This window comes from Lissotriton vulgaris, chromosome 3_1 (genome assembly GCF_964263255.1).
Source record: "Lissotriton vulgaris chromosome 3_1, aLisVul1.2, whole genome shotgun sequence".
NCBI lineage: Eukaryota > Metazoa > Chordata > Amphibia > Caudata > Salamandridae > Lissotriton > Lissotriton vulgaris.
In genome coordinates this window covers 106,058,839-106,085,104 of record NC_141689.1, presented here as the reverse complement: position 1 = coordinate 106,085,104, position 26,266 = coordinate 106,058,839, and the positions used below count along the sequence as shown (strand labels likewise).

General features: G+C 44.9%; 1 protein-coding gene across 3 annotated transcripts in view; it reads right to left on the bottom strand.

The window, feature by feature from the left end:
* Positions 1–26,266, bottom strand: part of LOC147726041 (CD209 antigen-like protein C) — a 686,697-nt gene that overhangs the window by 403,656 nt on the left and 256,775 nt on the right. For all 3 annotated transcript variants that reach the window (XM_086960159.1, XM_086960158.1, XM_086960160.1), the window contains one exon: positions 25,168–25,319. In XM_086960159.1, the coding sequence (XP_086816285.1) occupies positions 25,168–25,319 (152 nt within the window). The remainder of the gene's footprint in view (positions 1–25,167; positions 25,320–26,266) is intronic.

The window sequence follows — 26,266 nt, the reverse complement described above, 5'->3', positions numbered from 1 at the left end:
TTTTGCAAAAGAATGGCTTTCATTCTGCTTACAGTATCAATTTGTATAAAAGAGGTGTTCAGTGAAGGCCAAAATGGCGACTCCCTGAGTGTCTTGGTTTTTGGAAACAATACTTGCAAACAGCAAGTGACCCTGGAGGACACAGTTAATAGATATGGTATACCTGGCAACATGCCACAGCAGCTGTGATCGTTCAACATGAGGTAACTCCCATTCGGAAGTTGTCTAAAACTGGATCAATTACTGCAGCTGATGAACCTTGCAGGTGACAGGATAAGTGGTTAGAGGAGCCATCGTAGGCCCTGGGTAAGTTAATACCCTGACAAAGGAGAGAACCGCTTAGTGAGTTTTCACAGTTTGAACCGCTAAGAAAAACCTCATGCCCCCCACTCCAACATCTGTGTGTGTATGGTAAATCCCAGGATGTCTTGATGTATTCTTTACCCAACCTTTCATATGTGCCTGTTGGTATGTGTTTTAGGTAATACTGAAAATGAAAAATTGTAACAGGCAGAGTGATTGTTCCATGTATTATCCATTCAGTAGCATTTTTTTCTGTCACTTTGAATGGTATTCTTTCCAGTTTTTCAATGCTCAGCACCGTATAGTCTGCTCCCCTTTGTGCCAGTTTGATCTGTTTATCAGTGAGATTAAATTCTGAAAACAGTGACGTAGTATTGATTAAATGCCAAGGCACATAGCCTGAATGAAGGGTTTGTGACGTCCAGCCTAATACCATGATAGAACGTAGCTCAGAACGGCCATGTCGCAACATGACCAAGTCTTGTTCCATGATGTCTATGGCAGAAGACACTATGCTGTCCAATGAATATATCCTGGACGACAGAGTTGTTAACCCATTGTCAACCACAGAGAGAGATTTCTCTAAATTAATATGATCAATTTCTCGTATTCGTTCCGCAGTCTCTGCTTGCGTAATCTTACATACTTCATTATACTTTGAGGCCACGCCCCCCCTCTTCAAAGTTATAAAAGAAGCACTGACTACTAGCGCCTTAGATAACTTTTGAACCCTCCTGAGGCACAGCCGGGAGTAGCAAGGAAAACTGAGCATAACTTTGTTTTAAAACTGAAAATTTTCACTTTGCTTTTAAAATCACTCACCTTCCCTGTCACATCACTGCAGTGTGCAGGCACCCTTTCCTGCTGAAAAACGAGCACTGGTAAGGGCAAAATCGCCGTTTTCCCGCCAACCTCATTCCCCTCTCCCTGACTGGGACTCGCCCACTTTGAGGCCACGCCCCCCCTCTTCAAAGTTATAAAAGAAGCACTGACTACTAGCGCCTTAGATAACTTTTGAACCCTCCTGAGGCACAGCCGGGAGTAGCAAGGAAAACTGACCATAACCTGAAACACTCCTGAGGCGGAAGCCGGGAGCACGCTGAAAAACTTGATTTTAAAAACAATCACCTTTGTATTTTCTGTGTCACGTTAAAATTGTACCTTTTAAAAAGCGCACTCACCCGGCAAACAGGCTTAGCGGGCTAGAGACACGCTGAAACAGCGACTCCTTCGCTGCAACGAGCAAACCCCTGACAAACAATTTCCCGCCGCCATTTACGGCGAGGAAGCAAGGCCACGCCCACCTGAGGCCACGCCCACCCCCCTCCTTAACCCTTTAAAACAATGTGCAATCACCGGACGCGCAGCGGACGGGCGCAGCGGGCGCGCCGTCAGCGCGCCGAAGGCGCGCCAAAGGCAAGCCCGTCTGGGCCCGTCCGGACCCGGACGGCCCTTGGCCCCGTTACTCTGCCAGGCATCCTTCAGGAGCGAGTGGTGTATACAGCTGACACATTACGAGCCCTGCGTCCTAAAACCACCCTGCCCTGCCACCACACGGTTACAGAAGGTAAAATCTTTCTGACCTGTCCATACTGCAATCCGGTCCCTCCCCCCAAAAGCATTACACCGGCCCTGAAAGCCGGGCTCCTCAACTGCCGTTCCCTCCCGAAACACGCCACCGAAATAAACCTCCTAATCCAGGACCACGACTACGACCTAATGTTCCTCACAGAGACATGGCTCTCGGATTGCACTGATCCGGATGTTGTCGCAGCTCTCCCCACAGGCTATCTCTGCCAAACGTTAAATAGACCTAAAGGGAGGGGAGGCGGGATAGCCATAATCCACAGACAACGATACGTTTGCAGGATGACGAACGCTGACATTGAAGATTGTGAGTGCGGCCAGTTTTCCATTCAAATCACTCCAGCCCTCACTGTAGCGGGACTTTTGACCTATCGCCCCCCGGGGGCCCCAGGCAATTTCCCCAACTCCTTAGTTGAAGCCATCTCTCAACTAGCCTCCTCCACTTCCAACTTCCTGTTATTAGGTGATCTCAATTTCCACTTCCTTGACCCAACGGATCGTGTGGCCGCGGACATTAGACATGACCTCACAGCCTTAGAGGTAGGTCTGATGAACAACGAGCCCACCCACGAGAAGGGCCATTTATTGGATCCTATCTTCTCCAATATTCCAACGATGACCACCGAGCCTCCGGTGACCCTTCCATGGACTGACCATTTCCTCGTCCCCTTTTTCTGGGAAACCCCCAGGTCTAATTACTCTATGCCTAAAACCCAGGTTACTGATCGCCAATGGCATAAATTGCCACTGGATATTTGGGCCCGTTCTCTGACCGAGTCCACTCCTAAGCTTTCCTCGGACCCAAATTTGGCAGATAAACAATTCAGTGACTGGATTACGTCGTCTCTGGACACTCTGCTTCCAAAAATCACCACTTTCAAGCAACCAAAAAAGATATCCCCTGCTCCGTGGTACACTCCGGAACTTAAAATCTTACGGCAAGAATGTAAAAAGACCGAACGTTCATGGAGACGTGAGAAAACAGGAGCGAATAAAAAAATCTACTCCATTTCTCTTCTCAATTATAAAACCGCTATCCGGATTACCAAAAGCGTGTTCTTCCAGGAGAGAATAGAGAGAGCAGGTGGCTCCGGGAAGGAATCATTCGCTATCCTGAAAGAACTTTCAAAACCACCAGTACAAGATCATGGACCCCCCTCTGACCCTATAGCCGATCAAGAGAGATGCCAACAACTGGCTAACTTTTTTCAGGACAAAATACAATTAATCCTGGATTCAATTCCCCCCTTGCACCCGAGGGAAGAAACCGTTTCTCCTCATTCGACTTCTCTCACCGGCCTATCCACATGGGGCCAGGTCACCTCAGATGAAGTGCAAACAACGCTTAACTCTATGAAAAGTGGCTCCCCTAGAGACCCTGCTCCTCTTCGGATGCTTAAAGAGGTAGCCCCTTCCATCATCCCCGCCCTCACCCAGTTGATTAATACGTCACTTCAACAGGGAGTTGTGCCCCAGAGTTGGAAGAAGGCAGTGGTAAAGGCCTTATTAAAGAAACCCACTCTGGACCCTGATAACCTGGCAAATTATCGGCCCATTTCCTTACTCCCAGGAGTAAGCAAAATTGCGGAAAAACTCATCAATAAGAAACTCTCAGAGTATTTAGAAGCCAACAACAAGCTAAAAAACTCCCAGACGGGCTTTCGACCAGGACAGGGCACGGACATCGCCCTCCTGGCGGCGGTAGAGGAAGCCAGAACGCTGCTAGATGGTGGAGGATCAGTGGCAGTGATCCTCCTCGACCTTAGTGCAGCGTTCGACACCGTGGACCACCAGCTCCTCATCGAAAGGCTGGCAAAAGTTGGTCTAGAAGGCACAGCCATATCCTGGCTCTCATCCTTCTTGACACAACGATCCTATCAGATCTGGGAGAAAGACGCCCGCTCCTCCGAAATGCCCCTCCAATGTGGTGTGCCTCAGGGCTCCTCCCTGAGCCCTACATTATTTAACATATATATGTCCACATTGGAGGAAGTCATTACCCCTTTCGGAGTGAGTGTCATCAACTACGCTGATGACACCCAATTAGTGGTGTCGTTGTCCCACCCTCAACAACAGAAAGCCGATCTCCTTAACTGCCTCACGCAGGTCCATCACTGGATGAATACATCAGCGCTAAAATTAAACGGGGCAAAAACCGAGGTCCTTGTACTCGGCCCAAAAGGAACCTCATTTCCGTTGGACATGTGGCCAACATGTCTAGGTCCCCCCCCAGACCCAAAGACAGAGGTAAAAAGCTTGGGTGTCTGGATCGACTCGGAGCTCTCTTTCGCCCCACAAGCAAAAAAGGTCGTAGGGACCTGTTTCGGTCTGCTTAAATCCTTGAGGAAAGTCCTGCCCCTTCTTCCTCCGAAATCGCAAAAACTTTTAGTCCAGGGTCTTATTATATCTAGACTGGACTATAGTAATGCGATCTATTTGGGTGCACCGGAAGCAACATTGACTAAATTGCAGAGGATCCAGAACACCGCTGCTCGGATCATTACCAACACCCCGGCCAGATCTTCGGCCAAGCCTGCCCTCAAACTCCTGCATTGGCTCCCCATAAGGGAGAGAATTAAATTTAAAGCCCTGTGTTTGGTGCACAAAACCCTGAATAACCAAGGCCCTCCAATTCTCCGAAACTTCATTACCCCTTACATAGCCACAAGAACCCTTCGCTCTAATGCAGAAAACCTTATCAATGCCCCAAGGTTTAGGAAAGCACGATCAGGAGGAAGACGGTTCGCGGTTCATGCGGCCCGTCTTTGGAACTCCCTCCCACGAGATCTTCGTCTGGAACCCCACTACCTCCGTTTCAGGAAACGATTAAAAACACATCTTTTCCCCTAGCCCTTATGCTCCTCCCGTTAACTCAGTCCTCAGTCATGTCTCTTAGGTTCCTCAGCGCTGGGATACTTCCGGGTGACTATGCGCTTTATAAAAATAAATAATAATAATAATAATAATTATATGCAGCATATATACCGGCATACGAAACGTTTTTGATGCGGTTTTCTTGGTCCTAGCAAGAATTCCTTAAGGTCTGCGCCTTCTTTAAGTAAAGATAAGTGTTGCTTTACATCCTTCAGTGACGATTTAAGTAGTCAATCACGGCAGAGCTTCCCTACACTGTATATTGTTACGATTCCAGGATGCTGTCTTTGAACATATCTTTGGTCTGGCTTATTGAATGTGAAACCCTGTGTTTTTTTCAGGAATCTATCTTGACAGTTGTTTGTGTCTGTGGGCCAGATCAACCATTTATTCAAATCTGAATCCGTTCTGTTGTGATGCAAAATAGTATGGGGCAGATTGATGATAACTGGCGCATCCCCAGGGATGCGCCAGTTATTTTGTGCCGCTGCTCCGCCACCCATGGTGCGCTGCATTTACAATGCGGCACACCATGGGGCAAAAACTGCACAGATGCGTGACGCATCTGTGCCGTAAAGGTGGCGCACTGGCCTGAAAGTGACTGAGTGAAATCTTATAGATTTCACTCAGCTACTTTTGTGAGGCGCACCTGCCCAGGAACGCCCACCCTGCGCCGGAACGCCCACAAGTGGCGCAGGGCTTTACAACGTGACGCATCTGCCTAGATGCGGCACGTTGTAAATGGGTCGTAGGGATGCGCCACGTTTACACCGCAGTTGCGTGACGCAAACTAGGCGCATTCCCAACATAAATCTGCCCCTCTGTACCTTGACCTCTCCCTCTGAAGTGTCATCACTTTCAGGTGTAGGTATAGACGGATTATTCATGTCTTTGATCTTGGCTAACCCAAGTGAAGATGTCTGTTGTATAGTGTCATTCAAAAACATAATTTGCTTAGAGAAAATACAGCCTGTAAGCATAGCTTCTACCCCCTGTGGCTGTCAATCTTTTGCACCCCAGACAGTTTTTGTCTCAATGTTTTCTTTCCAAAAGTCTAAACCTACTCTAGACAGTTGGGCATAAAAGGCTGTAGAATAAATCTTTTCGGTATTCGTTAACATACTTTTCATTCCTGTTTTGTTTACATTCTTAAAGAAAATGATTCTGAATTGGATACATTGAACCCTGAAAAGTATGGAAATTTCACAGCAAAAGTATTTGAGCTACCCTTTGGTGGAGTAGGACAATGTTCCCATTGGTTATACATTAATACATTTCTAGGAATTGTAGATTTGTGCAAGAAATGATGACCATAATGGTTATAACAATACATTTGTTCATAATGTGATGAACCCTCTAAATATTCATGATTTGTGAATACTGCAGACATTTCGAGATCAGACATCATATTATTAACAGTCTTGAAGTCCCAATCATCAGAAAAGGTACTAGATGAAACAAAGTAACCTAATGAAATCTTGAATAAGTGTGGAATCTTCAACTGCTCCGATGGGCCGGAAATGTAATATTCTGTTTTAAGCCAAGCTATACCATCAGGTATAGGAAAGGCTGTGATATTTATTGATGACAAGTCTCTTTGTTCACAATGGGATGACTTGTGTAGTTTCAGGAGTAAGTTGACTTTCTTATTTGCTGTGTCCCTTTTGACATATTTTCCATTTATCAGCATACCCAGAGTTATTACCAGAGTTAACCTAAGTAGAAGAAAGAATATCCCCAACACAATCCAAAGTTCAATCCAGATAAGTCTTTTCCAGGTGACAAAAAACGTCTATAGCTTGTTCTTTGAATGTTCTTTTTACTGGCGCTGTTTCAGGTTCGATGGAATCCTCAGAAAATGTATCAAAGTTAATGAAATAGCCGAGGCAGTTCTGTCAATGTTTGGAATTGCGTCCAGATTTGTTGAAATCGCTGGAACCACTTGATCACTTGTTACTTCATTGTAGACAGGTGTTGTGTAAATGTAAATGTGTTTCATGACAAACTGTTATTTGGGTCTCAAGAGGTACAAGTTCCATAGCTTTGTTGCTTACTCCTTCTTTTCTCACTGCTGATTCCTCAATGGTGTTGAGTCTCTCAGTTTGAACCTCTTGGATTGTAGCTAGAGGAGTGTGTCTGCTACATTGTCAGAGTCCACTTGGCCTACTGCTTAGTATCAGCCACATAGTGTGGTTTCATCAGGCCGATGGACACAAATCAGTTCTCCTTTTTACCAGCAAGGGGCGGTAGTAAAACTGTTCTTTATCTGTGGACTGCTAGAACAGGTACTGGTTGTCTGTAAGAAGGCCCAAATTCCTTCTTGTCCATGATCTTTTCTCTGACTAGCTCACCAAGCTTTGGGATCCAGACAGGCCTTGCTGGGACGGTTGGCTTTTCCTCAGTGGTGGTTGGCTTCAGGAACACGTTGTTTTGTTGAGCTCTTAGTACATTTAAGTGTGACAATCAAGGTCTGAGACCAACATTCTTGTCCCAAATAGGACCTCATATAGAGCGATACCCCCTAGTGAACTTCTTGCTAAGTTGTTAAGACTACGTTGAACACTTGTTAGATGTTTGACCCACCCGTCACCCAAACCTAACAACCTAGCTGTTGCAGATTGCTTTATGTAGCAGTTTTTTCTCTCCACAACTGAATTTTTCTCAGGATGGAATGGACTAGAATACCGCAATGCAACACCCAAACTGGCCATGACCTCTTTGTAAGCTCGAGAGCTAAACGCAGGACCCTGGTCAGAATGTCGCGTGCCAATTGCGTATGTGGCGATAAAGACATGCAAATCTTTTATAACAGTACGGGTGTCAGCCGAGCGCTGAGTCCACATCCAAAGGAACCTAGGGGCAAATTTACAAGCCCATTGCCCCACTTTTGCATCACTTTTGACATAGGAAAAGTGACGTAAAAGGGACGCAAGGGGCTTGTAAATCTGCCCCCTAGTCTTAATATTTGAGGGATTGTATTTGTCCACAGGGACGTCTGCAAGTAGATAGTCTAATGCTGTCTAACAATGGTTCTGTACAGGGTTGGCTATGCTATAGTCAGGTATCTGGCAGCGTTCTGTGCTGCGATATCTGTTGCAGGCTATGCAGTCAATGACAAACATGTGAATGTGTCCATTCATTCCTGGCCACCAGCACATCTCTTTTACAGTTAATATTGTTTCCGAGATCCCCTTATGTACCAGACCCTGTCCCAAATGTGCTTCGTAAATCAAAGCTACTCTACGTTCCCTGTTTGGAATTACTCCATCCCTTTACTCCAGGGATTCGAGCAATTGGAACATTGTTTGCATCAATTATATATGAGTATTTGAGTGGAAACTTTTTCAGTAATGCTGCACAGCTGTCTTTGCTTGTCGCATTGATTGCCAGCATTATGTCACCATCTATATTTGTTTTTGAACGAGTGATTGCAACTACAGAAGCCATTTGCAGAGCTACCTTTGCGGCTTCATCAGCCAATAAATTCCCTTCAACGTATATGCCATCACGTTGATGACTCGCGTGTGTATCACATGAGTGTTTTGTAGTCCTTCTCGTTACTGAACTACTTGTTCCCAAAGCGTCTTACGCTTGATTTTGTCACTTTTTGCATCTTTGAACCCGTTTTGATACCAATTCTGTAAATATTCATTGTAAGAATGGACACCATAGAAAGAATTGCACACTATGAGTGTGGGGAATTCGCAATCCCTATTTCCAAGTGCCATTTTGAATGCTTACAGTTCAGCTGGCTGAGCTGTACAATCTCCTAGAGATTGTGTTTTTGTGACCATAGGTCTGAATTTGCCATCCCACATACAACCTTTAACGATCATGCATGCAGCACTATTAGCTTGTTTACCCCCCGTAGCGGGTTGTGCTGATCCGTTCATGTAAATTATACATTTATACTGATCATGAGGGAGAATTTCAGTAGGCAGAGGACATTCTTGTTCGTATTGCAGGAATGCTTGTGTTATTAAATAAGGATCAAAAACATATTCAACATCAGTTGCAGCAAGAGAATTATCCTTTGTATCCTTCTCGGATGTAAAGCTTTAGCATTTGGAATGCTCACTTTTGTCACTGCCTCTAAGGCAGGTATGGGGGTCATGACCATTATGCGTTTTCCCTGTGCTAGGGCTCTTTATTTTACTACAGTTGTTTGAACAGCTGTCAGAATTTTTTCTGTAGAAGTGAATTTCATTTCTGCTTGTGTGTACAAATGTGATGTATATGCAATTGGTACTTTTTCACCGTCGTTAACAGTTAAGTAGATGAATCCGCATTGACCCAGAATTATTCGGATCACTAAGTTGCGTACATTTACGCATGTTTGTAAATATTTGATTGCTAACATGTCTGTTTGTAGCGAATGCAAAATTTCTGTGTGTTCTTTTTTCCAATTAATGATTTTAAAATCAAGTTTGATTACTTCGTAGAGAAGTTTTACCCTTTCTGCGTAGTTTAGAATGTAATTTCTTCCGAGATTCAGGAAACCTAGAATCAACTGTAAGTTCATCAGCGTTTTTGAAGGTTGGAGCACTTTTCTAAAAAGTTGGCTGCCAGGCTTTTACCTTCACTTGATAATTCATATCCTAGAAAAAGGACATTGAGATGGCCAATTATAGATTATTTAAGTCGACCGTCAGATAGATATCATCAACGTATGACAATGCCTCGTCATCATAAATTTGTAGTAACTCTGTTACCCTTGTTGAGAATAACCCAGGACTATTCTTGAATCCTTGAGGGAGACGACAGAAATGATGCTGTGCCCCCATTATTGAGAATGCGGTCAAATACCTACTTTCTGGTGCAATGTTTAGACAAAAGAAAGCATTTGATATGTGTTAGATCTGGGGGTCTCTAGTTGGCAGTGGTAGAAACCCCTGTCCAATTAGGGACCCTTGCTTTTAGTCAGGGTAAGAAGGATACACTCTTTAGATAACCCCTGCTCACCCCTTGGTAGCTTAGAACGAGCAGACAGGCTTATAAAAGGCAAAATGTATTTGTACTAACACTCACAGTAACACAGTGAAAACACCACAAATGGACTCCACAACATTTTAGGAAAATAAATGTATTTATTCTAAACTTAACAATACCAAAACAACAAAAATCCAACATTCACAGTTCAAGATATGATTTTCAAAGAGTTCTTAAGGTTTGCGTGAAAATAATCCACAATTGGGTTAAAATAGTTCAGTTGCATCATGTTTAGCCAACAGTACCTTTAGATGCGACAAAGTTCAGAAACAGAAGCTGGTGCAGTGGAAAACAAGTGATGCGTCACTCCTGAACCCCTGGGGAGGCGATGCGACAACCCCGCTGGACGCAGCGGGCGTGTTGCGACAAATCCGGTCTGTATGGGGAGGGATGCGATACCTTGTATGGATTCTGGTGCGTAGGTTCCGTTGGAAGTGACTCGCAAAGGCACGATGCGGCAATCTTCAGGACGGCGACGATCTCCGGTGCGACGGCAATGCGTGATGCAGCGGCGATCTTTTCCTCTACCGGGCCCTCAATGCAATCACTCTGTGACGATGTTCGCAGCGACGTGATGCGGCCCGCAAGCAAGCAGTGCAGCAATCTCACCCAGCGATGACAGGCGCTGTGATGATCTCGATCTTCGCAGCGGCGGAAATTTCCTCGCACTGTCGAGGATGCGCTCCTCAAGTGAGCGATGCGTGAACTTGCAGATTGTCTTAGTTTCTTGTTCTCCAGCTTCCTAAACAGCAGACACAGCTCCCAGAGGACCCAGCCTTGGGTCAAACACTCTAGGAAGGCAGAACTCTCTCAGCAGAGTTCAGTGGGAAGCTGGGGGTGAAGTTCTTTTGTTCCTGGGACTTCTTAACAGGAGGCAAGCTCACTTCAGGCCCTTGGAGATCTCTTCAAGCAAGGGGACAAAGCAACAACAAAGTCCTTCCCCTCTCCTTGGCAGCAAAGCAACTGCAGGTCAGCCCACAAAAACACAGAAGGACAGTTCTTCCTCTACAGTCTTCCAGCTTTCTCCTTGGCAGAGGTTCCTTCTTGACTCCAGGATGATCCAATTTTCTGTAGTCTGTGTAGCCCTTTCATATACCAGTCTTTCCTTTGTTCTCTAGAGGCAGAAAGGCATTGACTTGGTCGGAACCAGTTCAGGTCAGTTCCTGAGCACTTTGTTTTTCTGTCTTCTCCTTTCCTTTCAGAGAGAGGGGCAGGGCTGTCAGCCGCCCGCAGGAGGTGGAGCCAGCATTGTGGAAGGCAGGCAAAGCCCTATTCAGGCCCAGGTGCTATCCCTTCCCACCACTCAAGATGCAGATGCAGTCATTTAGCCTAGGGCTGACTCATCCAGCCTCCTGGAGGCTCCCCAGCCCTTGGCACTCACAAACCAGTCAATCCACAAACAGGCCACGGCGCACAGAAAGATCAGACAAGAGAACAGCCACTTTCTAAGAGTGCTGTTCTCAAACACAGGATTTTAAAAAACATCTTTCCTAAAAGATGTGTTATTACATTCTGAGTTCAGGGATACCAGACTTTTATGTCCTATCTTGCTCCTATGAGAAGATATGCAGGTAAACATTATACTCAACGTTTCCCTTTATAGCCTGTGGGCAAGATAGCCTTTCAATAGTGAAAAACGAAAATGGCTGTAATTCACTACCAGAGCATGTCACCCACACTGGTACATGCTCTACCTTTCACCTACACTGCACCATGCCATAGGGGTAGCTTGGCCCTTCCATAGTTGTGTCCAATGTACACAGAAAGGGAAGGGTTAGGCCTGGTCAGTGGGGATACTTGCCAAGTTGACATGGCAGTTCACAGACTAAGCACAGGCACTGCGGTTGCAGGCCTGAGACACCATTTTAGGGCTACTCATGTGGGTGGCACAATCAGTGCTGCAGGCCCACTAGAAGCTTTTGAATCACCAGCCCCGGCACACTCCGTGCACTTTACTAGGGACTACTTGGTAGCACAAATATGCCAATCATGTATAACCAATCACAATAACAATTTACACAGACAGCATAGGCACTTTAGCACTGATCAGCAGTGGTAAAGTGCCCAGAGTCCTATTGCCAATAGCCATGGGTCAGGAAAAATAAAGTAGGAAGAAGCTAAAAGTTTCAGGAGAACCCTGCAAAAAAGAGCCATTTCCAACAATATGTCTAATATGGTTTTATATTTTTTACGTACAATGTTATTCATTAATGCTGTACTGTGTGCATTTTTCACCACAAATTTTTTGCAACAAGAGTTTAAGGGCCCCATTAGGATGGCGGGAGGATCGCCCCCGCCGGGTCGGCGGTATTGACTGCCGGCCTGGCGAGGGCAATCCGCCAGCCATCCTTGCAGCAAAGACCCCCTGCCATATTACAATGGCTGGGGGGTCCGCGGCGGAGGGAAAGACCGTCCGCCGCTTTTCCGCCCGGTCAACAAGTAGACCGGGTGGAAAACGATTCAATATGGTGGCGGTGTATGTTAGACACTGGCAGCCATACTACAATGTGTGAGAAGTTGGCCTGGTATGTGATGCTCACTAATTCTAGTGATCACCTTGTACCATGCCAAGCAACCCTTATGATGATTGGTTGTAAGTCAACCTTATAGACCAGCTATCCTAGTAGCGTGGACAAAGCAGTCTTAGGCTAAACTCTGTAAAGGCATGTGAAGCAAGCTGTTTTACCATACACAATCTCCTTGAAAACCAAATGAAAGGACACCACACAGATATATATTGAAAATATATATATATTTATTTACTACAAAATCCCCTATACTTTTTATGAGCACAGAAGCAAATGCGTTAAAACAAAACACAGTTTAAATATACAAAAGTTGCACAATTTGGACGAGTCTGATGGGCCACCTAAACCATATACTAAAATAGTGGTATAAGAACCACCTAGCTGAAAGGAAGTAGGCCTAGGGACTGGGGAATCGCTGGAGCTGATCGGGACTAACAGTGATGAAGTCCGGAAAGGCCCGCAGGACTTGGGTGCAGTGCGGAAAGTGCACGCATATACCAATGTTAAGTCAATGGTGCGTAAAAGTTACAAAGTTAGTTATTAAGGAATCTTCCGAGTGACCTAGAGGAGTGAAACTTTAGACACAGACACTCGAGGTGTGTACCAGTGTATGAACACTGGCGTTGCTGAGTTACCTCACCCACAGGAAGCGCGTGCACAGGTGCGAAGTATCTTGCTTAACTGGATACTGCCTTTGGACACTCATTGACAAACTCTGGTGCCCACTCTTTTCCGCTAGAAGTATATCATAACCTATAGAAAGTCGCTCCCAAAAGACTGCTTCCACTTTTCTTGGAATGTCTCCTTCCACCCGGAGTGTTATTTCATATAACCTATTGGGAGAACTAACCCTGGTATTTGCAGTTTCAACTTCAATGTCCTCATTCAAGTCTACTCTCTCCAGAAGTCCCTTCAGGTTCTCGTGAGGTATTGTTACTTCTGCTGCGCTGTCCAGCATTGTCTGAGCCCATTCTCCATTCTTGAGTTGTGACCTCAAGATCCTCAGCATGTCTGATTTTTAGACCTGCTACCTTCTTCTTGGTGAATTAAGGTTTTTGTTGCCGTTTCTGAACGTGTTGATCGTCTTTGGACTTCCTTGTTTTCTCAACGTCCTCTTCTTTCAGATTTCTGTGACGAAGTCTGAAAGGTACAAGAGGAAGGCGTATCGGTATCTTGATATCTATCATTTTTTTTCAAATTATCCCTATTCCTGAGGTTGTACCACCTTTCAGAGGGCTCCTTTTGAAGAGACCTACCTCGGGAATGAAAACGCTGCTCTTTGGAAGGTTGTTTGCTATTTTCCCACTTCTTTTTAAAAGATGTAGGAGTGTTATTATTAAAGACCTTTTCAGGACTTTCTAACAGTTGTGGTTTCACTGTATAATTCTATTAATCTTTGTATATTACTAAGTAATTCTTCATCCGACATTGCTTCGATGTCAGGGTCAGGTGTGTAGCCGGATATGGCCGACCATGTTGCTCCTTGTCTACCTAGGGGACCGAGCCTGGTAATGTGATTTAAAGGTTTTAGGGCGCCCTTAAACCAGAGCTCATGCTCTTGGTACGTGAGTGGAATTTCAATATCCTCGAACGGAATATATTCATCCGGTGGATCATCTTCTTTGTAGAAGTGAAACATAAGTGTTACTGGATTTGCTTCTGGGAAGACTATCCATGAATACAATACCTCTGTCTGGTGATATTCCTGTGCCTCTATCACAAAAACTGCTCTACCACCTCTCGATGATAGGCCATGTCTCCACCGAACTCCACTGGACCGACCACCGCTGCATCCACTTCACCTTCAAGAAACCCACCGCGCACCACCGCACCCAACAGATGCCTCACTACTGCTGGAGCAAAGACACCGAAGACCAGCTAACCACAAACCTTGCCCAGAGCCCACCCGCCGACCATACCGACCCCGACACCACCCCCCGCAACCTCAGACAGTGGATCAACGACTGCGCCAAAACTCTGGCCCCAATCAAGAAACCCTCCAACAATCATACCAACAAGAAAGCCAGATGGTTCACTGAAGACCTCCGGGCCTCCAAGCAAACCTGCTGAAAGCTGGAGAAGATCTGGCTCCGTGAACGAATACCGGACAGCCACGCCGCCCACAAGAATGCCACCCGCAGACACCATTACCTCATCAGATCCACCAAAAGGGCCTCCTTCAAAGACTGCCTAGACAACAACGCACACAACAGCAAAGAGCTCTTCAACATCGTGAAGGAACTCTCCAACACCAACGACGTCCCATCCCTCGCAAGACCTGTGTGACTCGCTGGCCACCTTCTTCCACCGCAAGATCACAGACATCAACGAGAGTTTCAATGCCACGACCGCCCTGACAACCACTGAGACCTCCGCCCGTACAACCACCATCCGCACCAACCGCCTGCTCTATATGACCAACATCAACGACGATGACACCATCAAGATCATGAACACCATCCACTCCGGATCTCTGTCAGATCCATGCCCACACCACATCTTCAACAAAGCCAGCACATCCATCGCACCCCATCTAAGGAAAGTCATCAACACCTCCTTCGAGACAGCAACCTTCCCGGAGAGCTGGAAGCACGCCGAGATCAACGCCTTACTCAGGATCCCAAGGCGGACCCCAAGGACCTCAAGAACTTCCAGCCCATCTCCCTGCTCCCGTTCCCGGCAAAGGTCGTCGAGAAGACTGTCAACAAACAATTGACCCTCTACCTCGAGGAGAACAACATCCAGGACCCTTCCCAGTCCGGGTTCCGCAGCAACCACAGCACCGAGACTGCTCTCATCGCCGCCATCGATGACATCAAGTCCCTGCTGGACAACGGAGAAACGGCGGCCCTCATCCTCCTGGACCTGTCAGCCGCCTTCAACACGGTCTGTCACCACACACTATGAACACGCCTCCACAAGGATGGGATCCAAGAGAAGGCCCTGGTATGGACCACCTCCTTCGTCTCCGGCAGAACACAGAGCATCCGCCTTCCCCCCTTCCGCTCCGAAGCCACCAAGATCATCTGCGGAGTACCCCAGGGCTCATCCCTCAGCCAAACTCTGTTTAACATCTACATGGCACTGCTCGCCAATGTCCCCCGTCGGCACGACCTCAACATCTTCTCCTACGCCGATGCGTCCCAGCTGATACTCTCCCTCACCAAGGACCCCCACACCGCCAAACCAACCTTCCTGAAGGAATGAAGGCCGTTGCTGAATGGATGAGGACCAGCCGACTGAAGTTGAACACGGACAAGACGGAGGTCCTCATCCTCGGATCCAACCCTTCGGCCTGGGATGGCCGACCGCACTGGGAACCGCTCCAACACCCACCGACCACGCACGCAACCTAGGGGTCATCCTCGACTCCACCCTCTCCACGACTAAACAGGTCAACGCCGTCTCCTCCTTCTGCTTTAACACCCTACGCATGCTCTGTAGGATCTACAAGTGGATCCCCACTGAAACAAGAAGAACAGTCACCCAGGCCCTTGTCAGCAGCAGGTTGGCCTATGGAAACGCCCTGTTAGCAGGAGCCTCGGCCAAACTCCTGAGACAACTCCAACACATCCAGGACGCCTCTGCATGCCTGATCCTCGACATCCCTCGCCACAGCCACATCACACCCCACCTGAGAGACCTGCACTGGCTCCTGGTCAACAAGAGGATAACCTTCAAGCTCCTCACCCACGCACACAAGGCACTTCACAACACCGGACCAAAGTACCTCAACAGACGACTCAGCTTCTACACCCCCGCCCGCCAGCTCCGCTCCGCTGATCTCACCCTCGCAACAGTCCCCCGCTGCGCAGATCGTTCTCCCACCTCGCCGCCAAGACCTGGAACACCCTCCCCATCCACCTACGGAAGACCCAAGACCTGCTGACCTTCAGAAAACTCCTCAAGACCTGGCTTTTCGAACTGTAGCAGCATACCCCACCCCAACACCTTGAGACCCTCACGGGTGAGTAGTGGGCTTTACAAATTATACGATTGATTGATTGATTGATTGATTGATTGATGTTTTATAAGTTTTATAGTGATGGCTTTCCTTAAATGTGGAGGAATTATTACCGCATTTGCATCGGTTTTCTGGAATCCTGTTAAGTTACAGGCTGCTTCGGCTGGATCAGCCGCAGCTCCACTGGTTTCAGTGTTATTGGTCTGAGACATTCTTTAATGAAAGTTGCAGAGCTAGTTTCAAGGGAACAAAGATAAGGTGCACAATATTTTTGAACACTGTATCCTTCACCAATGAACAAACCAAAAAAGCTAATAAGTAGGATTTTTCGTCCTACTCAGCTATGGCGGATGTTATCTCTTACCCACTCCAGACATCTATTGGAGTTTTATGAGTAAAGGGGTCTCTGAGAAAAGCAAGACTGAGTAACTTCAGGATCTAGCGTTAAATTAGTGCCCTACCAAACCGTTGGGCGCAATGTAGTGTAGTTCCTATATCCTAATAGGCTCTGCGCATTGGAATATCATACACTATAGATTTGACATAGGACTGAGGTCAGTATGTCTCTATCGAGTATTTTAAACTTAATAGTGTGTGCGCCAGCGAACTCAGAGGTCACTAGAAACTTTCTCGAATGTAAAAAGAAGGGATAAGTCTCTGACAACCGCATAAAAATCACAACTTTGCTTCCCTTAGAGTGGGACCAATATCTCCAGAGTTGTGGAAACAATATATGACTATTTCACTAAGTCAATCATACATGCTTCGTTTCTACAGAGTTGCACAGAAATAGAGAGACAGGCCTTTTAATAAAAGGTTTATTGAACAGTCTTCTTTCTCATGCAAGAGGTATGAACTGCTACAATCGTAAGACAGAATGCGAAGTAAAAATGTAAATGTAAATTGATACTTGTATAGCGCACTACTCACCCGCAAGGGTCTCAAGGCGCTTGCACGAATACCGCTGTGGAACCCATCCTGGCTTTCCCTGTGAGGCGTCCACTCCTGGGCACCCCCAAGGTGGAGGCCAGGCATCCTTAGCGTTGTGGGGGCCGTTGTGGAAATTAAGTAAGCTATTGCCCAGAGATGCAGAGTGGGACTCCATGATTGGAATAGGCACCGGGGCGAGAATTATCAGGTCCGTGGAATTTTTTAGCCCAAGACCCGCCGAGGCGGGGACTTGAACCCTGGTCCCGGGCTAGACCTCTGCATCAGGGTCTGCCGTTTTAATCATTGAGCCACACTTCTCCACTGATTCTAATGTGTACAGTGTAATCAGTAATATAAAATAATACTGTAATAACATTGTCTGTTGTTATGACATATATAAAAATACGTACATATATAACACAGGCTAAAATACTCAACTGGTGCTTAATAATCCTACCCCAGTGTACCTAACGTAAGTCTAGTATGAGGGAAGAAGTAGATGCTGTTTTAGCATAGGTTTAGTTTTGCCAAGAATTTGCAGAAGATTTCTCTAAGTTCTAATCAGCTCCATACCTTAGAATGAGAGAGGTTGGTATCTCTTTCCAGGGACTCGATTTCCCAACACTCCGCAAGGGGAGTCAGAAACACTGGAGCTGGATTCTCGGCAGGAGAATGACAGCCTCTGTTCAGTGCGTCAGCTGGATGAGTTGGCTTCCTTCGATACTTGATGTGGCGAGCGGTGTCGTGCAAGTAGGTAGTTGAACTTCATAGAAACACACTGCGCTTTGCCATAGAAAGTGAAGGTATATTTATACCTTGACGGTGTTTGGGAATGCCAGTATTGACATAAGAGTTGGGCATATGAACATCATGAATGAACCTCTAGGGAATAGATGTTCATGCATAATAATTAGTTTCTTGGAGAAATCAATACTCAAGCAAGGGCATGTCCCTAACGGCTTAAGAGTCTGGTTTTCCACAAAATAGTTGTGACGTAGATGAACGGATGGAAGTGGCCATGCCTGTATTTGGGTAGCATGGGCTATGCCTAAATAAAGACTGGATTTCTATGCCTATATAAGGGCAATGTGGATTGATCCTATATAAGAGCATGAATCAGGAAATGTATACAGAATCTAAATCGATACACAACACTGGCTGCCAACACTTCCTAGTTTGGAGTGTTGCCAGCAAATCACAGTGTAGCTCGTGCTCAGAATGGTTCGCAATCCCACTGCTGCCCTACATATTGATATTTTTTCTTTTTCTAATTTCTCAGGAACTACTGAATGGATTTACACCATTTAACAAAAAAGACTCATTCCGAACCAAGGGCTACCTTTTCGCCAAATTTATGGAAAATGACATGGGGAAAACACATTTTGGGACCTCCCTTTTTTCTCAGCCTCGCTTGACGAATCACCGCAAAACTTTCAAGACTGCAAGTGACCAGAGCGGGCTACTAGTTTTGAAAATGTTGTGAAGATTCGTCAACCGGCACCAAAGTTATTGGGAAAATAAAAAATGCTTTTCCTATGGAAACTAGGTCCTAACTATAACTACCTACTACCGACCGCCAATAGGTAATGTATATATCTGTAGATAGATAGATAGATAGATAGATAGATAGATAGATAGATAGATAGATAGATAGATAGATAGATAGATAGACAGATAGATAGATAGATAGATAAGTGCATGTGTGTACACACGCTTTGACACCACTGGGATAGATATGAAAATATATGATTTTATTTCAAGTCATGTCTCAGTCTGATGGTGAAACATTTCGGCTGACACAACAGCCTTTTTCAAATTGGTCACCATCGTAAAAAAAATTGTTAAATTATCATCTATTTTGGGAAAGAGCAAGTTTTTAATCTTTAATCCCAATGCATCCAGATAAAATAAGGCCCTATTTTTGTGAGCACTGCTGTACAGTTCACAAGGGCTTCTAATATAGACAAGGGGCAAGCGGCAATAAGGGGCTTGATAATATTCCCTAGAGAATTCCAATAGAAGCCCAGGTTTGTTGTCCTTCACACCAGAATCTGGGCTTCTATTGGAATTTCTCTAGGGCATATTATCAAGCCCCTTATTGCCGCTTTAGTGGGGGTTTCCGGCCGCTAAAGCTGCAATAATGTTATCGCCGTTCTTGATAATATGGCCCAACATGCTTAATTATGTGCAACTTCTGAAAAAGCCTAATCCGCACATTGTGTTACTGTTGTCCTCGTATTTTTCTGCCATGTATGTGCAGTAATTGGACGCTTTTGAGGGGGATTTTGGAGGCCATTCAGTACTTTAAAAAGCCATTTTATTGAGTAGGAAAGGCACTACCTGAATTGATCTAGGGATATATTGATTGGTATAATGGGGAAATAGGAATACTGATGGTTTTATTCAGAGGGCTTAACATGACTTCCATAAAGGTGAAGCTCTAGACCAGTTTTTGAAATCATCCATCTTATAATAAAGAAGTACAGTTTAAGGATTTGTTTATAACTAATTTCTATGCCCCCGAGAGAAATCTTCGCTCTGTGAATCTCTGCTTTGCCAGAATCCCGCAAATCAGGAAAGCTAGGTCTGGGGGCAAAGCCCTTTCTTTCTTTGGCCCCTTCCTCTGGAGCAAACTGCCTTTGACCGTCAGATGTATCAAGGCGACCCCTTAAGACATGGCTTTTTTCCAGCCCCTATTTCCTTTTTTCTTCCCTTGCTGTCACCCTTTCGGCAGTAGCGCCAGGACACTCGTTGGAGAAACAGTTGCGCTATATAAATAACCCCACATAGACACATTTCGGTGCTAGGAACCTTGCTGTGCTGCCCTGTGACAAACCAAAAGGGCAGTAATTCACACTATCAGTAAGATAGAGCGCATTTCTGACTTTTTCGCGCACATTGGCGCACAAAGGCAGCCATGCCCCAATGCAGGCAGCCTTGTGCCATGGTACACGGGTGCCTGCAATATTGAGCTGATTGATGTTGTGCAGGAAGGGACACTTTCCTACACAAAATTAATCAATCCAGATTTCCTCTTTCAATGTGTGCTGCACACATAGAAAAAGTAAAACAAGGAGAAATTAAATCATTTATCCTTGTTGGGCCTCCCCAAAGCCATTTTGGGGAAGAGTTAGTTTTTGACGCACTTCCAGGTTTACGATGTTTTCGTAAATTTTGGAATGCTTCAGATTCCATGGAATTTTGGGTGGGAACGCCCACAGCAACACCCATGGAATGCCCCTTTCACATGGTTTATGCATGTAAGGGGCACATATTAACATGGACATGAAAAGCCACATCAAGTAGCTTTACTTGGCCTTGTAAATATGCTGTGGCACATTTTGCCCGCAGAACGTCGAAAAAGGGATGTTCAAGCAGTGCATAAGTGCTGTTAGGACCCAATAAATGAGGACCTTAGAAAATAGAACTCCCACAATTCATGCTTGGCAAGGTCAACGACCCAATTGACCTCCTGCCATTGCAGCTAGGATCATCAAGGAGACCACCACCACCACCACCTCTGTCATGCATCACTCACTTGAATACCTGCTTCATTCCTGTTGGGTGACGGCTGGACCCTAAACCCCTTCTAAATGCTGACCTCAGTAACCGGAATACCAGCACCAGGAAGCTGAAGACCAGCAACTGCAGAAAGCCAGAGAATCTCTGGTAGAACTGTGGAAGATGCAGGGACGCATAACCAATCAAACTTAAATTAGGTCCTTTGCCATCTGAGGAGTCACATCTGGAGTCCACCGGACTCCCCATCTTATGGCCATGTCGCATTTGAGCTATCATCACTGGGGGAGGGTTCTGGGATCAAGTGTCAGGATCCTGTCACTGAGTACAATAATACATCATCACTGCCGCATGAAGAGCCTTTTGTCTCTCTTGTATATCCTCCTCCAGATTGGGGGGTGGCTTGTAGTTATGACAGGAGACGCTTGCTCCTCCTATGTCTCTCACATCGACTGGCTCTGCAAATGACAGCTTGTTGCACAGACCCTTAATTCTATGTCCGCAGTATCTGGCGACCAGTAGATCCCAGCCAAGTCCAGACCTGTTCAGCTGCATCAAAGAATCGCATGTTACCATCTGAGACCACTCGCATGCTTGCCGAGAAGATGAGGGAGTATTTGATGCCCAACTCTCGAAAGCATTGCTTAACCACTAGAAATGACTCCCTCTGCTTCTGCACCCCGTGGGGTGACATCCTTTGCAACGCAGGCATTACAACGCAATGCCTTTACAACGCACCCATTACAACGCAGATACACTTACATCGCATGATTTTACAACACATGCCATTACAATGCATGTACAAGTACAACGGTAAGTATTGTATGGTAAGTGTTTGTTTATCTTTTTGAGAATGTTTCTTTTAAAATATAGCAAATATTAATGTATACATATTATTTTTATTTATGAATGTTATTAATTCTTAGGTATTAATATTGTTATTAAATAGTTAACATTTATGATTAGGATTTTCTTTAATGGAATAGGTATATTTTTGGGTAAATGAATACTCAGGAATTAATATTAATACCAGCTTGTTATTATTATCCAGGTATTGATATTGTTCCTAAATAGTTAATATTTCTGATTATGAGAAAAATATTTTTTTAATAGAATAGGTATATTTTTGGGTAAATTAATACTCAGGTATTATTATTATTACCAAATTGTTATTAATTAGGGAAAAGGTGATCAAAAGTATTCGTTTTATTTTTAGAAACATTATGAATACTCAGGTATCAATTTTGGTATAAAATTCTTTTTATATATCATAATAATGCTACTAATTATTTCATGGTTATGTATAATTTTTGGAAATTTATTATTCAGGTATTATTATTAATTGTGTGTAGTTATTTGACAGGTAAAAATGAATAGATTTTTTTGTTTCAGTTATAAAAAAATATATATTCTAAATATGAATGCATTAGTGGTAAACATATAGGTATGGGAATGTTATTATTATGATGGGAACATTTTTTATGGGAAAATAAAGAAGATTTAAATGTATAATTTTTTATGTTTGAAAAAATATATAATATATTTAAATGTGTAAATAAAAAAACAATATTTAGCAATTTACATTTTTGGGGGATATACATAAATGTATAAACAAATACAATACATGTATTGTATTTATAACTATTTAAAAATATTTTTACGTATTTATAAATATTGAAATAAATTAAGGAAAATATTTAAAAAATACAGTACAAATATACATATTTTATAAAAATGTAATTTGTAGTTTATTATGTCCAGTAACATTCTTAAATCCATTTTTGTACAAGTTCCTCACGCTTATCCATTGGTTTCAACAGGAGAAATTGTCCTTTTTTTATCTTTACAGAATGATATGACGTTGACTCGTTAACCTGAGTTTCATCATTACGGAGTTCGTCGCTGGAGAGAACAGAAGCAAGGGAGAGCTGCGTTAAGGTAAGATAATACATTATTTAAATACATAGTGGCCCATTAGGATGTTGGGTGGGTCGCCACCACCATGCAGGCGATGGCGATCTGCCTGACATCCTTGCACGCCAGCCACCAGTTTCCCCCCTGCCATATTACTATGGTGGGGGGACCGCGGTGGACGGAAATACCATCTTGCGACCGGGGCGGAAAAGGGTTTATATGGTACCGGTGTCTGCTAGACACAGCCATCCATATTAGGATGCAGGCGGGAGGGTGCCTTTCCATTGCAGCGTTATAAATTTAAATCTACTTTATTTTCCCATTAATAATGTACCCATCATAATAATAATAAAACATTCTCATACCTATACTTTCACTACAAATTTTTTCATATTTAGAACATATATTCTGGGGAGCCTCCTGATGCCGGCAATGCAAAAGGGTCTTCTTAGACGTGGTTGTGGCGCTCCTGCCATACAAGTTTTCTCCAGCTCAAGGACCTCACCCTCCACAGTGCCCAGGTGGCACCACCTTCTCCAGCCTGTGATGCAGAGAGGCACGGCCCATCATCAGCAATCTCCTCCGTGCACCCAGGTGTAGTGGTGACACTTGTTATGCAATGCAGGCCTCCCCACGTTGGTACGCAGGAGTTCCTCTACCTAGTGCCTCTACCGATCATAGCTCCAAGGGGCACTAGGTGGTCTTCTCACACAGGTCAGCAATGTGTCTCCATGCAACCTGTCCGACTTCGCCACCAGGTAAGGTTGATCTCCGACGCATCAATGTATACCGCAGCTGCCACAGGCTCGGGCCCGACGCGGCCTGGCTCCACCATTAGTTCGCAGTGACTCCACAGCACCGGCGTATTTCCATTCTGGGTCTCAGACGAAGACCCAGAGAGGTCTCCAGGCCCCAGGGCCTGTCTTCACTTCCAGGCATCGGCCGCCATGGTGTCACAAGAATGGTGCAATGAAAAGTGCTGCCTCACTTTTTTTACCAAGCGATGCGCCACTTTTCATAAATATGGACTTGATTCTGCATTTCCTCTTCCTGTGGGACTCTGGCTCCTCATCCTGGCTGTTGGGGGAGTTGGGGGACGGGGTGTTGACCTGTACTGAACTTGGTCCCGGCTGCTCCATTCTGCATTCCGGTGTTTTTTTGTTTTGTGTACTTGTAAGCTCTTTTTGCCTCTAGAGACTGACAAGTGACATTGGGATTAATAAGTTAAAAAATGTTGCCACTAATAGGGCAGCTGTCACTTTTTCTTTTTGGGGCAAGATTTTTATTGATGTGACACTAGAGTTAGCCGCAATTTGTGTCAAAGCTAGCTGAGCCTAACGCCATTCAAAGACGTATTGCAAATATGTCGGAAACATGGAGATGAAATTCAGTGATAGACAGTGGTAAAAAAAAATTCCACTAAGCAATGTCGAGACTGCTTAGAGCAATTCTTGTAAATATACTCCTCTGTTTGCACACCTCAGAATGTGGACTTGCACGTGCCATACATTCTCACCAACCCACAATGAGGACCTGCATGTGCCATACATTCTCTGCAGACTAAACCTGGGCGGAGTGACCCAAAAACTCTGCCATGCTATGCTGACTTCCGCAAGTGGTGGAGTGAGCTTGATCACGCCTGTTTATGTTGATTTTCAGTGCCGGCTGTTCCTCTTGTGCTGGAAAATCAACGTGAACTGCACCTTGCGCAGAGGTAGATGGTGCTTCTTCGTTTCTGCCACTCAAGTAGATTTTCTACTCGAGCTACAACTTTCTCAACACAAAAGTAATGTTTCTCAAATCATGCAGTCACAACCACCGTACATTGAGAAATCTCGTAAGGAAGTGGATTTTTCTTGCTCACTAATTTGACATTGGGAGCGGAAGTGAGGAAATATCTTGCCGGGAGGTAGATTTTCCTTGCTCGTGCTCGCCAACTTGACATTGGGGACCGCAAGCTAGGGAAAAAAAACTGTGCTTCTCTACGCAGGGCTGAGTTTTGCAGAGTTCACCACCAGGGTTTACTGCAGACCCGACAATGAGGACTTAAATGCGCAATAATATCCTGTGTGCACACCTTCGAATGTGAAGTTACATGTGCCATACATTCTCTGCACACCCCACAATGATGGCTTGCATGTACCATACATATTGTTTGCACATCCCAGAGTGTGAAGTTGCATTTGCAATCTTGAGGTTATCTTCGTCTTAAGGTGTGTGTATGTGGTGAAAAGTGTAAACCTGATGAACAACATGCCCTGTGCTGGCAGTGCTTACCATGCATGTGATTAACGCCCAGGATAATGTGCTAATGCTGCGAGTCAGTCACTAAACTGGTTAATAGTAACATCCATTGCTTACAGGGGTTATGAATAGCAGACGTCAGGTTGAAGGGTTATTTGAAGAGGTTCCTGTGTGATTTTTATATTACTGAATTTTTCAATATTTCCAGTTTCTTTCAAGGTGGGGAAATATGAGGCTCATGTCTGTGGCCTCATGTAGCCCTCGCTCATTTGAATAACACACTCACATGCATGTTTCACAATAAAATTATCTCACCTGCTCTCTGGCTGTTAAAACTGATGAGAGATGCGCATTGTAGCTCCGACAGAATTTTTCCGATTCATTCCAGTACCTCGTTTCGTTTGAGAAATAATACAGATTGTTGTTGTTCCACCGCCAGGTGTTTTGAGGCAGGGAGATGATTTTTTCTACAAAGAAAGGGATTCATGGGGCAAATTAATGGTGCAAAGAGATACATTGTACGATGCAAGGTGCTGGTGGCTAATAACATTCCAGTTTGTGGCGATCTACAGTTTTTAAATCGATTCATTTATTTAGGGCAGGTGTAGACATTCACCTGTAGGTATCTTGGCACCAAAACTGATCCTAAAGCCATTGGATGTCTGAGGACCAGATTCACAAAGGTGGACTTACACTTTTGTGTAAGTTTATAATTGTTTGCTGTTCACAGACCTCTTTTACTACTAGTATCTGTGCGCTGTACTTAACATTGTATGGCACATTCCTGGTTTTTCCCTATACTGGTGCACAATGTGCTGCATAGCTCCAATGCAGGTGCCCTTGCATCATGGTGCAAGGGTGCCTGCGTTGTAAGCAGGATTGTTTTTTTACAGAGAAGGAACAACTTTCTGCTCAAAAACAATCTCCTGAAGCATGTGTGCTGCAAAATGCTGCAGCACACATAAAAAAAGGAAAAAACAAGGAGAAAAAAATATTTATCCTCGTTGCGCCTCACCATCAAGAGACGTAGCATTGTCCTGCATTCCTAGGTCTACTTCTTATGGTAAATGTGGCAATGTGGCTAAATCCATGGAATTTCCATGTGAACACCCACATACCAACCATGGAACGCCTCCCTATGGCAGAGTAATGCAACCCAGGGATTTGCGCTGTGTTGCGTTACTCTGGATTTATCAAACCACTAAGTGCAGCGCAAGGGGGCCTTGCACAGATTGATAAAATGCATCTTAAGGGTTGCATCACTTACACACTCCGTTGCATGGTGCAAAAGTGACGCAACCCTTTGATAAATATGGCCCTGGATTCCTAGGGCCTGATTTACAAGGACTTGGCATAGGGCAACTCTGCAAGTCATTTTGCTGCACTGCCTTATGCCAAGTCAAAAGGGCAGGAA